The sequence below is a fragment of the Ascaphus truei genome, chromosome 4 (assembly GCF_040206685.1).
Source record: "Ascaphus truei isolate aAscTru1 chromosome 4, aAscTru1.hap1, whole genome shotgun sequence".
Lineage (NCBI taxonomy): Eukaryota > Metazoa > Chordata > Amphibia > Anura > Ascaphidae > Ascaphus > Ascaphus truei.
Window position 1 is genome coordinate 400,164,561 of NC_134486.1, and position 15,710 is coordinate 400,180,270.

General features: G+C 45.7%; 1 protein-coding gene across 3 annotated transcripts in view; it reads left to right on the forward strand.

Annotated features, from left to right (window-relative positions):
• Positions 1–15,710, forward strand: part of ADCY3 (adenylate cyclase 3) — a 251,630-nt gene that overhangs the window by 206,501 nt on the left and 29,419 nt on the right. The window contains exons 8-11 of one of the 3 annotated variants that reach the window (XM_075598633.1): positions 5,373–5,489; positions 8,735–8,877; positions 11,611–11,772; positions 12,020–12,107. In XM_075598633.1, coding sequence (XP_075454748.1) covers positions 5,373–5,489; positions 8,735–8,877; positions 11,611–11,772; positions 12,020–12,107 — 510 coding nt within the window. Of the gene's footprint in view, positions 1–5,369; positions 5,490–8,734; positions 8,878–11,610; positions 11,773–12,019; positions 12,108–15,710 lie in introns of all 3 variants that reach the window. The other 2 variants (XM_075598634.1, XM_075598632.1) reach the window with 2 other exon arrangements.

A 15,710-nucleotide genomic window follows, 5' to 3' on the forward strand; every position in this document is an offset into this window, starting at 1 on the left:
ATTGGGAAGACATTTGGGACTCAGCTTCAGGAACTTCCATATGTACCACAACGAAGGGTGAAATTTAGTTTAAGCAGTTTAGCTTCTGGCTCTGATAAATTTAGGTTTAGGGCTTCAGATTTTTCATTGTTGATTTTATAGCCTGAGATTTTGCCGAATTCTAACAATTCTTTATTATGGTTGGGAAGGGAGGTTTGTGGATGGGTTAATGTTAGAATGATATCGTCAGCAAATAACGAGATTTTATCATTTGTTTCGCCAATTAGTACCCCCTTTATGTTTACGCTATCGTGGATTTTGGCCGCTAGAGGTTCGATAGTCAAAGCGAAGATGAGCGGGGATAGGGGGCAACCCTGTCTTGTGCCGTTTTTTATTTCAAATTTCCTTGCTATACCCCCTGGGAGTTTGACCGCAGTGGATGGGTTGCAATAGAGTGCCCGGACCCCTTAGAGAAACGAGTCTCTGAAGCCGAATTTCTGCAAAGTTTTATCAAGAAATAGCCAATCAATTCTATCAAACGCCTTCTCTGCGTCTAAACTCAGAAGAACCGCCTTGGTGTCTGTGAGGTTGATATGATCCACTATATTTATTATTTTGCGGGTGTTATCTGCGGCTTGGCGGCCTGCGACAAACCCTACTTGATCGATATTTATGAATCTGGGTAAGATGGGGTTCAATCTATTTGCCAGTATTTTACTGTACAATTTGAGGTCATTATTCAATAGGGAAATTGGGCGGTAGCTCCCGCATTGCATCGGGTCTCTGCCTTCCTTATGGATAATTGCAAAGTTAGCTGGAGACATTGATGCTGGTATTGGGTTGCCCTCCATAAAAGAGTTAAACAGGTTCAGGAGGTGGGTGGACAAGATCAGAAGGAATCTCTTATAATAGACATTGGTGAAGCCATCTGGGCCCGCGGCCTTAGAGATTTTTAACGCCTTTACTGCGTCCGCCAACTCTTCACGCGTTATTTTTCCGTCGAGTAGTTGGTTTTCCTCCTCTGATAGGGCTGGGAGGCTGCAGCTGTCTAGATAGTCCGAAATTGCTACAGACGCTGAGGTTCTTACATTCCCATCTTGGGTTTTAAGATTATAGAGATCGGTGTAGAATTTTGTGAACTCCTCCGCGATCTGTTTATCATTATATATTATCTCGCCAGACCTATTCTTGATCGCAGTAATTTGGGACCTTTTCTGTATTCCCCTTAGCTTGCTAGCCAAAAGTCTGTCGGCCTTATTGCCCTTGTCATAGTATCTCTGGTTAGTCCATTTAAGGGCTTTTTCTACATCTTCCAATTGGATCTTTTTAATCTCGTTTCTGGCAGCGGTTAAAGTTTAGAAGATTTTCCCCGATGGGTTAGCTTTGTGTTGTCGCTCTAGCTTTATAATTTTCTCTGTCAAGTCTTTAAGTAATTTTAGCTTAACCTTCTTCCTATGGGATGCAATGGAAATGAAGTTGCCCCTTATTGCTGCCTTTTGGGCCTCCCAAAGTACCGCTGATGACGGGACTGAGCCTTCGTTGATAGTAAAGTACTCAGAAAGGGCTATTTTGATTTCTCTCTCTATTTCCGGGTGATTCAACAGGGAGTCATTTAGTTTCCAATTAAAGGTACTGGACTTTACGAATGGAACAGAGAGGGTTAACATAATAGGAGCGTGGTCCGACCAAGTGATCGGGCCAACGTCTGAGTTTAAGGAGGCCTCCAGAACATTTTTGGTAGCTAGAAAGTAATCAATGCGGGAATAGGTCTGGTGAGGTGCGAAGTAGAAGGTGTAGTCCCTTTGGCCATGATGCTGAGATCGCCATATGTCTACCAATGAGAATTCCTTAATAACAGTCCTGAATTTTTTCCAGGTTTTCTGGGAGAGTACCGTGTGCGGACGGTTCATGGGGAGTGACTTATCCTCATTGTGGTTTAGGGCCATGTTCAGGTCCCCCCAGCCCCCCCCCCCCCCCACTATCATTGAGGATAAGTAGGCCGGGTCGACCTTGTCTAAGACCATTTTTAGAAACTCTGTTTGATTTTCGTTAGGCGCATATAGGTTGATCAGGGCGATCGCCGTGTCAGAAGGGGAGCCATATACCACTAGAAATCTACCCCCTGGATCCGTGACTGTTTTAATAAGATTGAATGGGGTTCCTTGACGAATTAGAATAGCGACTCCTCGCTTCTTACTACTAAAAGATGAGTAGAAACCCATTGGGAATGCATGACTAAATGTTTTGGGCGGTTCATGCTCTGTGAAGTGCGTCTCCTGGAGAAATATAACATCTCCTCTGGATCTTTTGATCTCTTGAAAGGCCAGTTTTCGTTTCTTATTGTTTTGTAATCCCTTCACATTAAGGGATATAAAATTGATTGAGGCTGAACTAGCCATAGCCGCTGGGTTTAGTGAATAATCTTAGCACCTCACTATTCCCACTAGGGAGGTCTTGCTGCGTTTCTATGTATCCAGAAGAACGTGGTGTGTGTGGTGCTCAAACCTGGGCAAGTGTCCTATTGAGACATATGACATATTATAACCATTATATGGTGGTCCGGTGATAATGGAGTGCCCCTCAATAAATTGCAGAGAAACTGAGTAGTACTGTAGGGGAAGTGACAAGTGGAGTCAGTTGGGACAACCACAGGGATGTACACAATAATCACCCAAACAGTATATTGAAGAAGGCAATAATGATGGAAAGCAGGATTTAAATAAGGCACTAGGGCACTTTACCTGCTGGTTCCCAGGGGCACTCTCCAGATCAATGCGTGCAATCCGTCCGTTGGTAGATTCAGAAGTGCAGAGGGTGCAGACAGAGCACAGCTCCAGACGTCCTGCAATGTCAAGCAGGAAGAAACACACCAGGCCACTCCGCAGTAATAAAAAATAAAGATTGTATTGAAAGCTAATAACACAGTTGTTCCCTGTATGTGTTATTAGCTTTCAATACAATCTTTATTTTTTATTACTGCGGAGTGGCCTGGTGTGTTTCTTCCTGCTTGACATTGCAGGACGTCTGGAGCTGTGCTCTGTCTGCACCCTCTGCACTTGCGTTTCTATGTAAGATGGGTTAAGATCCGTTCCTTGAGCAGGGAAGGTGATTCTGTGGCCTGATTTAGGATCAGCAAACTGGGGAGAGAGACATGGGAGGGGGTGGATGGTAGGGGAAAAGATCTGCTGGGACAGAATCAGCAGATAGAGGGAAAGAAAGAAAGGGTCTAAAAAAGACCTCAGTAGAGTATGGCCGGAAATGTAAGACGGCATTCGGGCTTAGGGCCCTTAGGGGGTAAGTCCGGGGTCAAGGACAGGTGAGTGCAGGAGGGTGTGGACTCATAGGTACGAGTAAGGAGTTCACTTCCCAAGTTTCTGATGTTAAGATGGGAGGGGGGGGGGGAATGGGAGGAGGCATGGGGGTAGGGGAGGGGTGAGGAAGGGGGAGGGGTGAGGAAGGGAGGGGTGGGAGGGAGATAGCCAAGAAGAAGGGTAGTGTTGTTGTGTAAAGATACGGGTGATACCTTTTTTATTTGGACTAACAATTGATATTTTAGGAAAAAACTATTGAGAGTTCTATCTCTGTTCCTGAAGACAAGTAGAACTCTTGAAAGCTTGTCCTAAAATATCAATTGTTAGTCCAAATATAAAAGGTACCACCTAATACTGAAGTGCTCGTTTATATTGCAATAGGCGTTATTAAAAAAAAACCTCAAGATGAAGCCCAGGATCATCCAATACGATGTCATACCCCGATGACATTGCATCGTCCAATTGGCCCAGAGAAGTGAGGCTTACACTTCAGCCATATTGATTTCCCAGAAGGACAAAAATAAGAAAGAAATACAAAAATAGATTTCTCAGGAACTGGAGGGTCCCCTGAGAATAGCATGGTTGAGCTCTGCAGGACCTCTCTGTTCAAATGCTGGGAAAATAAAAATTAATCAAGTAGGGGGATTGCTGTTTTAACACACAGCTTAATATTTACCATGCCATTGTGGGCTTAAAGCCCTCTGCTTCTATCAGACCCAAACTGGTAGTTTTTTTTTCCAATTCCACTTGGGAGCCATCTGTAATAACATACTGTACATGAAATAATAGCCTTGTTTATTGCGTTTTATCCCAACGTAACCCATTATCCCATTGGAGTGGGAAAACTGCAGTTCTCTGTCTCCCAGTTCTAACGGGGTATGGAAAAGACATCTTTTGCTCTGCGGAGCGCGCCCTGCAACTTTATTTATTCCCTACACTCACATGCTAACAAAAATAGGAATGGGGGAGGGGAATGGAGGAAATAAGGAGATCTATTCTGTGGTCATTTCTCAGATCCCCAATAAATTACGACTGTAGCTGGTTGGGTTGAGATACCTTACAAATCCATATTCAGTGCCTTCGCTAGCCTTCTATTTTCTCTCTGACATATATGTATATTTACTATACAGAACAAAGTCCTAGTGCTCATATTGCTCCTGGAGAAGCGTTCATTATTTACAGGTTGTGAGACCTTTTTAATGGATCAACGTGAGGGTTCTCCATAGATGTAATTATACTGTTCAGATTTTTGAAAGCCCTATACACTATACAGTTCCCTTGAAGAAGAGACTTGTAAGGTTTCAAAAGCTCCGTTCACTATGATTTTCTCTATAAAGAACTCCTGCTGCTCCGCTAAAAGGGACGATAACCTGCAAATAGTCTGTTAAGCAGCACAAAGGATGAACACTGGCAATTGTTCTACAATACGGGGGGTAAGGAAATAAATGAGGGAATAGCTTAATAATACGTTTGGAGATGCAAAGAGTAGCAGTGCACTTTTACATACTATATACCAGTATATATGTTTTTTATTATTATTATTATTATTATTATTAATGCACTGCCAGCTAAGTGCATTGCATTATGAAGTGGCCGTTCAGGTTATTTTCCGATGAATGTCCCCATTGACGTCAGTGGGAATTCTTGGCTGGAAACAGCCTAATTTATGCAGAATTGCCCCCTAAATTAGGGACAGCTATTTAATGATTTGGGGCTAATCAGTCTGATTTGGTTATTGGTTAACAAGGTTGGTTAATAATATTGGTTATTGGTTCATAATACAGTATTAGTTATTGGTAAAAAAAAAATGTTACAAAAACGCTCCGCTATACAAATAACAACAAAGAGAGGGGGGAAAAAAACACTTCTCGGCATCAATGTTATGTCCCGGGAATAAGTGGACTAGGTGGGATAATCCGGTCAGGGATGGAGGGGTCGGCAGAGCAACATGGTAAAATACGACACACGCGGGCTGCTCACATTTTCAGACGTCCCCTCGTTCTCCTGTCGCTCGCTCCTTACGGTGCGTTACACGCCTCTTGTTTGCTCCTCTTTTCCCTCTCGTTTGGTTGTATTCAGAAGCTGTCGCTGACATCCTCACATGCAAACTCCCCGCAGCTCATTAACACCAAGGAATGCAACGGGAGCATCCAGACCACCTGCACCACCCCCGATGAGAACGAGGAGCTGGACACCAGGGTAAGAGCCATGCCAAACAGCTAGTTCTGGTCGGTGATGCCAACTGGCGAAGAGGTCAGAGTTGATTCATGCCTGCTGTCTTCTCACTTGTAATCGTTTTAAATACGTCTCTTTGGCACTCTAGTTCCCTCAGTCAATATCTCTAATGCAATCTACTGGACAGAGTGTCAGCAATAGTCTACCATTGACCTAATGCAAGGGTGGCCAACTCCGTTCTCAACAGGTTTATCCCTGCTTCAGCGCAGGTTGATTGAGCCACCTGTGCTTAAGCAGGGATATCCTGAAAACCTGTTGGTGGCCCTTGAGAACTGAGTTGGCCACTCCCGATCTAATGCATTTAGATAATAAAGGGTCACTCATCTACTGCGGTGCCCAAGTTTAATTCAGAGAATTGTTATTATGAAAACACGAACGCGTCAGGGATGGTTGACTTCTTTCTCAAAGCATCCTGGGATTGTTGGCCCTTTAATTGTCATTTCTCGTTTATTGAGATTGGAAAAAATGGCGGTTGCTGAGTCAGTCCTTTATTTCACGTGGAAATGAAAGGAAGGAAAGAAAGGGGGGGGGGGAATGGAGGAGCAAAGCCTTACAGGGGTCCCAGAAAGTCGGAGGTTTCGGACTATTTACATTATGATGATTTAGTAGGGAGAGTATGTACAGTTATAGATATAATGTGAACAGATACTGTCAAATATCAAAATCATCACAGATTCATATGTAAATGATTGAACATCCTTATAAATTGGTTTACATTAATTCTGTGGTGTAAATGCAGCTTTGAATCAATGTCGTTCTTCCAGAGCTGGTACTGTAAAGCAGGCCGGCTAGAAGGCACCTTGTGAAGGCATCTACTAAAAGCAGTTTAGCTAGGAGATCCTTTTCAGCTTCAGTATGTGAAATGCATTCCCACAAAACTTAGTCTGATTGGCATAAAACAGCTCAGTAAATGTGGCAGCATAGCTTCTCCAAGACCGTGTTGTACCGCCTCTCCTGACGCACACTGCGCTGACGCTTAGTAAAGTTTATCTGATAAAGGGTAGAGACAGGCAACACTGTCACAATCCGTTTCCCGGAATTTCCCGAGCTTTCCATTCAAAATCCGTTCCGCGGTGTAAAATCCGTCGACGGATTGTTCCAGTTTCAATCTGTGCGGATTCATCAAAAACCCACATTAGATACAATCTGTTGACAAATTTGTAGAATCCAATCCGTGGATTCATCAATCCGTTGTTGGATTTTGGCATATAATCCGTGGATTCATCAATCCGTTGTTGGATTTTGACATATAATCCGTGGATTTATCAATCCGTTGTTGGATTTTGGCATATAATCCGTGGATTCATCAATCTGTTGGAGGATTTTGGCATATAATCTGTGGATTCATCAATCAGTGGGTTGGATTTTGTCATATAATACGTGGATTCATCAATCCGTGGGTTGGATTTTGTCATATAATCCGTGGATTCATCAATCCGTTGTTGGATTTTGTCATATAATCCGTGGATTCATCAGTCCGTGGCTTGGATTTTGTCATAATCCGTGGATTCATCAATCCGTTGTTGGATTTTGGCATATAATCCGTGGATTCATCAATCCGTTGTTGGATTTCGGCATATAATCCGTGGATTCATCAATCCGATTTTTCAGAATCCTCCAGCAGATTGCGGAATCCACGGATTGTATTGTCAATGATAAAAAAAAACTTGGAAAAGGCGAATCGCCCTTTTTGAGACTGATTCGCAGAAATACACAGAGCAAGGGAACTGGGCAAACCGAAGGAGAAACAGATCGCCCCTCTCTAATGAAGAGACCTCTGGCGTTTGTAAAGCTTGTGCACAAGAAAACCTTGTTCGATTTGATATTTTTGTCCATTGAACGGTTGCTCAACCTACAAAGTATCTTATAAAAGAAACGTGCCACTGTGCACATCTGGTGCGGAGACAATTATGCCACTTCAGACTTGATGGACTTTCTTGTGCAAACAATAGTGAAATAATGGAGCAGAACGGGTGCAGCGTTTGATACATTCCTTTATACAGGCATACCCCGCTTTAAGTACACTCACTTTAAGTACACTCGCGAGTAAGTACATATCGCCCAATAGGCAAACAGCAGCTCACGCATGCGCCTGTCATCACGTCCTGAACAGCAATACCGGCTCCCTACCTGTACCAAAGCTGTGCGCAAGCGGGGAGACTATAGAGCCTGTTACAAATGCGTTATTTACATCAGTTATGCACGTATATAAACGATTGCAGTACAGTACATGCATCGATAAGTGGGATAAAAGGGAGTGCTTCACTTTAAGTACATTTTCGCTTTACATACATGCTCCGGTCCCATTGCGTACGTTAATGCGGGGTATGCCTGTGTTACATACATGCTCCGGTCCCATTGCGTACGTTAATGCGGGGTATGCCTGTAATGCACTGTATGTGCTCCAAGTAACTCTGCATATTGGAAAATTGGAGTCAAATATCCAGATACATTGGTGCATGGAGACAATGCTTCTCTCTGCATCAGTTGTGCTTCAAAATCACTTTTTAATAATCATCCCGTACAACTAACCATAGTTACATAGTTACATAGTTACATAGTTACATAGTTACATAGTTACATATAGTTACATAGTAGATGAGGTTTAAAAAAGACGTTTGTCCATCAAGTTCAACCTATGCTAAATTTAGACAACAGATTTATCCTATATCTATACTTGCTTATTGATCCAGAGGAAGGCAAACAAAAAACCCCAGTCATATCATCCAATGATATCTCATAAGGGAAAAATAAATTCCTTCCTGACTCCAAGAATTGGCAATCGGATTAATCCCTGGATCAACATCCTTCCATGTTCAGAACCAACAATCAGATTTATAACAACACACAAACATTTATGGACCCTGATGTACTAATTGGTGCCATGCCAATTGAATGGGCTACAATGTGACTTCTGGCTCTGTAAATTCTTATCGAATAGCACCATTTAGTAAATATGGGCCTGTTTCTTTTTTAGATCGTGCCATATTCATGTACTGTCAACGTGGTCCAGTACAAACACTAACAAAAGCATTACGGGTCTTTATTCCTGAATGTTATCCATGATAGGTTTACAATAATAGAATCAAATGGCCCAAACCGGTCGACATTCCTGTGTTTCTGGAGGTTCGACTGATGGGAATCATGGCTTCCTTCATTACCCCTTCTGATATAATGCTTTATTTTGTCCTCCCCAATCTCACTCGCAGGTGGTGAACCCTTCTTTCCCCAACCCCCGCAGGCGCCTGCGTCTGAGAGACTTGGCCGAGAGAGTCATTGACGCCCAACAGAATGAGCAGGAGTTGAACAAACTGCTGAATGAAGCCCTGCTGGAGAGAGAGACCGTGCAAGTGTGAGTCACCCCCCAATGTTCCCAGAGCTTCCAACATTTCCTTCTGCAATATCCCTATTATAATAATAACAACTTTATGCAGTGCAGTGTTTTCCTCCCAGTGGGACTCAGCGCTTTACAATTACAGTATAGCGCGCCGTACGCAGCATATAGGAATGTTACAGTATAGCGCGCGGTACGCAGCATATAGGAATGTTACAGTATAGCGCGCGGTACGCAGCATATAGGATTGTTAGACACAGTCCCTGCCCAGATGCGTTTACTACCTATGTTTTTGGTGCCTGAGGCACAGGGAGATAAAGTGACTTGCCCAAGGTCACAAGGAGCCGACACTGGGATTTGAACCAGGCTCCCCTGCTTCAAATTCAGTGTCGTTATTCTCTAGAATAACGGGTTGTGCGTGGAGTTAACCCCTTCGTTACCTTAGCGGTTAATGCAAGGCCTAAACAGCCATCCTTGGGGCTACTACCCCCTTCACCCAATCCCTCTACCCCCAAGAAACAAAAATAAACACAAAAACCCTACTACCCACCTCCTCTAGCCCCAACAACCCCCCCACAACACATACAGTACAATAATGGGCAAAATAACTATTATCCCCATTGGATGGATAGGTGTTTATTTGATTTAATTCTTATGTTTTGAAATAACAACTTTTTTTTTGTTGTTTTGCTGTTTTAGTGATAGATCATTTTGATTCATGTGTACTGTTAGGCTTTTTAATTCTTTTATTGTTGGGGTGTTTAGGTGCTTGTGTATTTCTTTTATTATTGAGTATTTTTGGCCTTAATGATTTTTATTAGGTTGACCATTGACTGCTACAGTGGCTTATCATGCCTATATTATATGGGTATGATATACCACTGTGCCAATCAATGGGTAGAGGGTGGATATAGTGGGTCTGGGGTGGGTGGTTAGGCCTCCTGGGTGGGTGGCAGGGGTTAACCCCTTATTTACTATAGTGGTTATTATTCGCTAAGGTGACTAAAGGGTTAGGGGCCATTAGATTGTATTTTATGTACTCTTGCTGACTATGAGGACATGGACCTGCAGTATGCTGATGATGACGCCCTTCATGATGGCAGGGGTAAGTAGAAAGTTTTATTTGCTTTATTTATGCTGGCTGGCTAATGTTTGATTTTATAATGGGCAAATGAGCTATTATTCATAACTAGATAATAGTTATTTTGCCCATTAAAGTACTGTATGTGTTGTTGGGGGTTGTTGGGGCTAGAGGAGGTGGGTAGTAGGGTTGTTTTGTTTATTTTTGTTTCTTGGTGGTAGAGGGATTGGGTGAAGGGGGTTGTAGCCCAAGGGTTGGTGTTTAGGCCTTCCGGAGGGTTGCTTGACTGGTTAATCCCTTCATTACCATAGCGGTTCCCAGCGCTATGGTAGTGAAAGGGTTAACTCCTCCCACAACCTTCCAGCCAGGCCTAAGCACCAACCCTGGGACTACTGCCCCCTTCATCCACCCCCTCTGCCCCAAGAAACAAGCTATTGAGGTTTAACCCCGTCATTGCCTTAGCGGCTAGCCGCTAAGGTAATGAAGCTGTTTTGATATACATTTTAATACTAGTGTAGATGAGCAGGGGGTCTCCGGAGCAGAACCGTGTTGATTTGAGGTCCGGGGACCCCCTGCATCCCGAGATACAGTACCCGTTATGGGGTGCCGGTATCTCCTATGCATTTTATTCCCACGGCCACGTGACGCGGGACATTTAAATGTATAGGAGATACCGGCACCCCATAATGGGGCCTGTATCTCGGGAAGCAGGGTGTCCTCCGACCTGAAATCAACGCGGTTCTGCTCCGGAGACCCCCTGCTCATCTACACTAGTATTCAAATTTATATTAAAATCTTGCGATCGCTGGTGAGATTTGCGCAGGGAGAGGCGGCTCTCTCTGTGCAGCTGGGACAAATCACCGGGTGAGCTCTTTGGTGAGAGGCGATCATCACGTCGCCGGCTACTCGCCCCTTTTGGGAATTTTGCTATCACAGGTAATCGAGGCTTTCTGATACCGTGATAGCAACGCTCAAAAACTGGCGGCGTAACTGGCCCGGCGATTTTTTTATGCAGCCTTATAGAATAGGCCCCATAGTGTTTCCAGTGTTGTGACTTCGTTTGCTGCCCTCCTGATCATATCCCTGCTCTCAACTGGCTGGTAGTAGCAATAATAATATTGTAGTCATATAACAGAATGAACTATGTACACAATTAAAATAGTATACGGCTGTAGCCGAGGTTATCGCACCCGCTGATAACGCAGTTTACCGCGTTGTAACGCAGAATGTCGCAGGTTTTCCATAGGATTTAATGGCAGCGATAATCCCAGAATATCTCACCATAATGCTACAGCGGGGGCAATAACTTAGGAGACATCTTTAAACCATTGCCCACAGAGCTTACAATCTAATGTTGGGTTCTCAAAGCACAGGAAGACTGAAGAAACGTGCCCATATCCACAAAGAGGCCGTCTGTGCCATGACCATAAGTAGTATTTACATGTGTACTTCTGTATTGTGGACCATCATCTTACTGTATCTACTGCACACTGGCTTCTCAATTGGTCATTTCCTTGTGACTTCCTGTAGTTGAGGCCCACAACACTGGTTCTTGACATGCCTGCACTCTATGGAGAATGGAGATTTGCAGGACCGGGAATGGTCCGGGATCGCAGGATGACCTGGATTTTGGTTGGCTATATCCTGATTTCATTCATTATTCTCTGCAGGTTGAAAGGGAAATACACCTACCGCCTCTCCATGCGCTTCATCAACCCGGAGATGGAGACCCGCTTCTCAGTGGAGAAGGAGAAGCAGAGTGGGGCGGCCTTCAGCTGCTCCTGTGTTGTGCTGCTGTTCACAGCTGTTGTGCAGATGCTCATAGATCCCAAGTGAGTCTGTATTTTGTATACTCCTGTACTGCACATCAATCGAAGACTGAGCCTCTGATTGAGCAACCTGTGCTGAAGCAAGGATATCCTGAAAATCTGACCTGTTGGGGGTTGGGGGGGGGGGGTAGCTTGAGAACTGGAGTTGAGCATCCCTGATGTTGCTCATTCACATTAATACCTCTAAGAGATACAAGATACATCCAGCATGATCTTGACTTGTTCTTTGTCTCTCTCTGTGTCTGCACAGGCTGGTGGCCAATTACGTGACCTTCATCATTGGCGAAATCCTTCTCTTGGTCCTGACCATATGCTCTCTGGCAGCTATTTTTCCCAGGGTAAGAGATCTTTCCTTACATCGGGAAACATGATCAGGGGGGTGGGTTTGATCTGCAGTCTGTTAATCTGTCCATGCAGTGATGAAACTTGTTTTCTTACTGGTGCTGACCATTTTACTTTATCCCATATACATTACATACATCTATGAATACAGACTACGATGATTTGTTATTGATCATACATATGTAACGGGTTTCCCCCCCCCCCAATCGCAGATATAGTGTGGGGTGCAAGGGAACATACAAGGTTACCATAGGTGTGGTGCATTACCTGTTGGCTCGCAGGAGGGCTGAGCTTCCGCCACGGGGAACCTGGGGCAATTATACTAGGGGTAACCACTTACTCAATTCAGCGCCTCCACCTGCGATGGCTCCCACCAGAGGGGGAGTGGTTCCTCGCAGGACAATCAATAATACCATACACAGAGATTTATATATTAACTAATACCATTTACTGGGAACAGCATAAAACACATCATCACATCAATACCATAACATATCAGAACAGGTGTCCCTCTCTCGAGGAGACACTTACTGCGACGTCCAGCAGGACGCTTCCCCAACACCAGGTGATCCCACCCAGTGTCCAAAGAACCCCACCCAATGTCCCGCACTCTTGCAGAGAGAGGCAATGGGTGACTGCGCAGTCACTATTTATACTAAGGGCCCATTGGTGCACTTGTGTAGTAGATAGTACCTGCCGAGCACTCCCGTGCTCGGATCTCCAACTGGCTTCACAAAGGATACGTCATGTGAAGGTTCCGTCTGATCCTACACCGGACTCCTTGGTACGCGGACCGCCAGGGGCGATCCAAACCTGGAAACAGTCTCTGCGGACCCCAACTTGGATCCGAACCTCGTAGCAGGAACCGCAGCGTCCGCTGTGTTCCTGTCTAACCTACCCTACCGTGACAGGATCCCTAACATAGGACCTGTCCCTATAGCACTAAGTGACACGCGCTATACTATAGGCCGTCCCTACAGCACAGCAACCTGAAATGGCTTTAGGGAAACTCCTAGGGGCCTACAGGGGTTAATAGCCTGCCCCACTCCCCTAACTCTTCCCAGCCCTGACTGTTGCTAAACTAATCCCAGCGCCTGCAGCAACAAGCTGTGACCCACTGGATGTGTGCAGCCAACGTGCTACACAACAAGGTGCCTGCCTGTCAGACCTCACAGCACTGACAGCCGTGACTCTGACAAGGCAGCACTCCACTAAGGGCAGCGTCCCTATCTCGGGCCTCCCTCAGCACTTACCCACTAAACTAGTGGGGAGTTGGGGCCTACCTGGGGTGTGGGTACCTATATGGGTGCAGGAGCTGCACTCGCTCCCCGCACCCTTCCTTCCCTCACAGCTCCCTGACTCCAACTTGCTTAACTGATCACTATCAGCGCATGCAGCAACACCCTGCAACTTAACACTAAGTCCGCTGCTGCCTTTCTTCCCTTCTGTTCCCCAGCTCCCACTAATGTAAGTGGCAGGGTCCCTAACCTGAGGGCTGTCCCTGGCAACACTCACTTTACTGGGGAGCTGAGCTATCTCAGGCCATGGGGATACTGGCCTAGTACAGGGAGTCCCTGACTCCTGTACCCTACCTCCTTCCCTGGGCTGCTCCGGTCTCTGACTGCCCAACGTACTGCAAGCCCGCGAAATGTATCCACTTGCCTCTGCAGACTTCCTAAGCCCTATTGGCTCCCTGGTATCACGTGGGACACACAAAGGCTCATGGGACACGTAGTCTCAGCTCAGAGCCTTCCCTGGTAGGCTAGGGCTTCGCGGGCTTTTCCTACGCTGTACTGCGCCTGCGCAAGCTTTAGGGGGCTGCCTCAACCTCTCCCTGCCTAACCTAGCCCTCGCGCAACTTCGCCCTAACTCTGGGGCTCTAACTGCGCATGCGCGACCACTGCGCATGCGCGAGCAAAGGGGCAATGGCGGCGCCCTTACCGCCCGGCTCCGGGAGTGCCAGGAGCCCTGTGACCCGCGTGCGGCCTTGGCAACCGGCCGCACGCGTCCCCGGAAACCCCCGAGCCGGGACCTGACCGCCCTCTCCCCTGCCATCGCCGGACGGAGCCGCCATTGGACGCGGCGGCCCCCGCGATCGGCAGCTAGGTGAGGGGGGCACTGACGGTGTGGGGAGACCTGGCTACACATACATACATACATACATACATACATACATACATACATACATACATACATACATACATACATACATAAATATTGAATCACCAGCTCAGTTCGCGAGACGTCATGAATCTGCATCGGATGATGACCTTAGGGATAAAACGTTCAAAAAATGAATTACTTTTCTTCTGCATCTCACAGCATACTGTACCACACCTGTGGGATCGCGGCTTCCCCCTCTAGGTAGGACAGAAGAAGGTTTTGACCTTCCAAGGGGGACTATAAGCAGCCCGTCCACTTCCTCCTGGTCATGCTGCATTTTATTGCAGGTTTTGTTATTTACTGAGGCTTCAACAAGAAAGCTGAATATGGACACTTTGCAAGTTTATTCTATTACATGTGGGAGTTGGTTGATGGCGGCATATATATATATGAGCACTGTGTGCTCATCTGCATGTCATTTCCCAGAATCCTTTGCTGCAGTGGAAGTGCTGTGTGCTGGGTGATAATGGTGAAAGGCGGGGTTGCAGACCTGTATAAGACATGCAAATGAGCATACAGTAATATTTCCATTTGCTGTATGCTTTGCTGTGGAGGGGTTTTGTCACTTTTTTCACCCACCATAACCTTAATAAGTGTGGCGAAGACCTACTCTAGTCTCAAACCAGCAAAGCCAGTACAACCAAGCTCACACTGAAGAGACCCACAAGGTTGAAACAGTCTGTCTGTGAGTGGGTTTACTGGCTTTGCATCTCATCCCAGCCTATGTTTAAAAGCTGTGTTTAAAGCAGCATGCATTGGCTTAAGGGTTGTTCATGTAATGTGAGCTTGAGACTAAAGGTGGCACTGTGTGCTCATCTGCATGTCATTTCCCAGAATCCCTTGCTGCAGTGGAAGTGCTGTGTGTGCTGGGTGATAATGGTGAAAGGCAGGGTTGCAGACCTGTATATATATATTACAATGTGTGTGTTGTGACAAACGGCTTACTCCGGGGCTCCGCCGTCTGTCCGGGACTGTTAGAACACGGTCTTTTAGGGTAGGTTAAATGATGAGACGTCACGTACTGTTCCTTTAAACAGGCTATGCCTGGTTTATTCAGTCCCAGGCACTGAGACTGCCACAGTTTAAACAGAAAACAAAGCCAAACAAAAAGCTGCTCGTCTGAGCGATAACTTAAACTTAGATGTCCCTGACTCAGAGTTGGAAGTGGCTTGTCCACTTCCACCAACAAAATAAGTACCTTTGCAGTCTTTAGACAAACTAACAGAATGAATGAAGCGATTTGGGAAAGAGGCTTTCTCACCCCTCTGCAGTTCAGCAGCCTTCCAGGCTCTTGGGCGGGGCTCAGAGGAAACAGGAAACAGGTCTTATATACCTGAACTCTAATCAGCATGACAGGTGACAGAAAACAGGCAGCAGACAAACTGTGGAATGGAGTGCCTGTACCACGAGGCTGCCCTGTTCAGCTTAGACAGGAC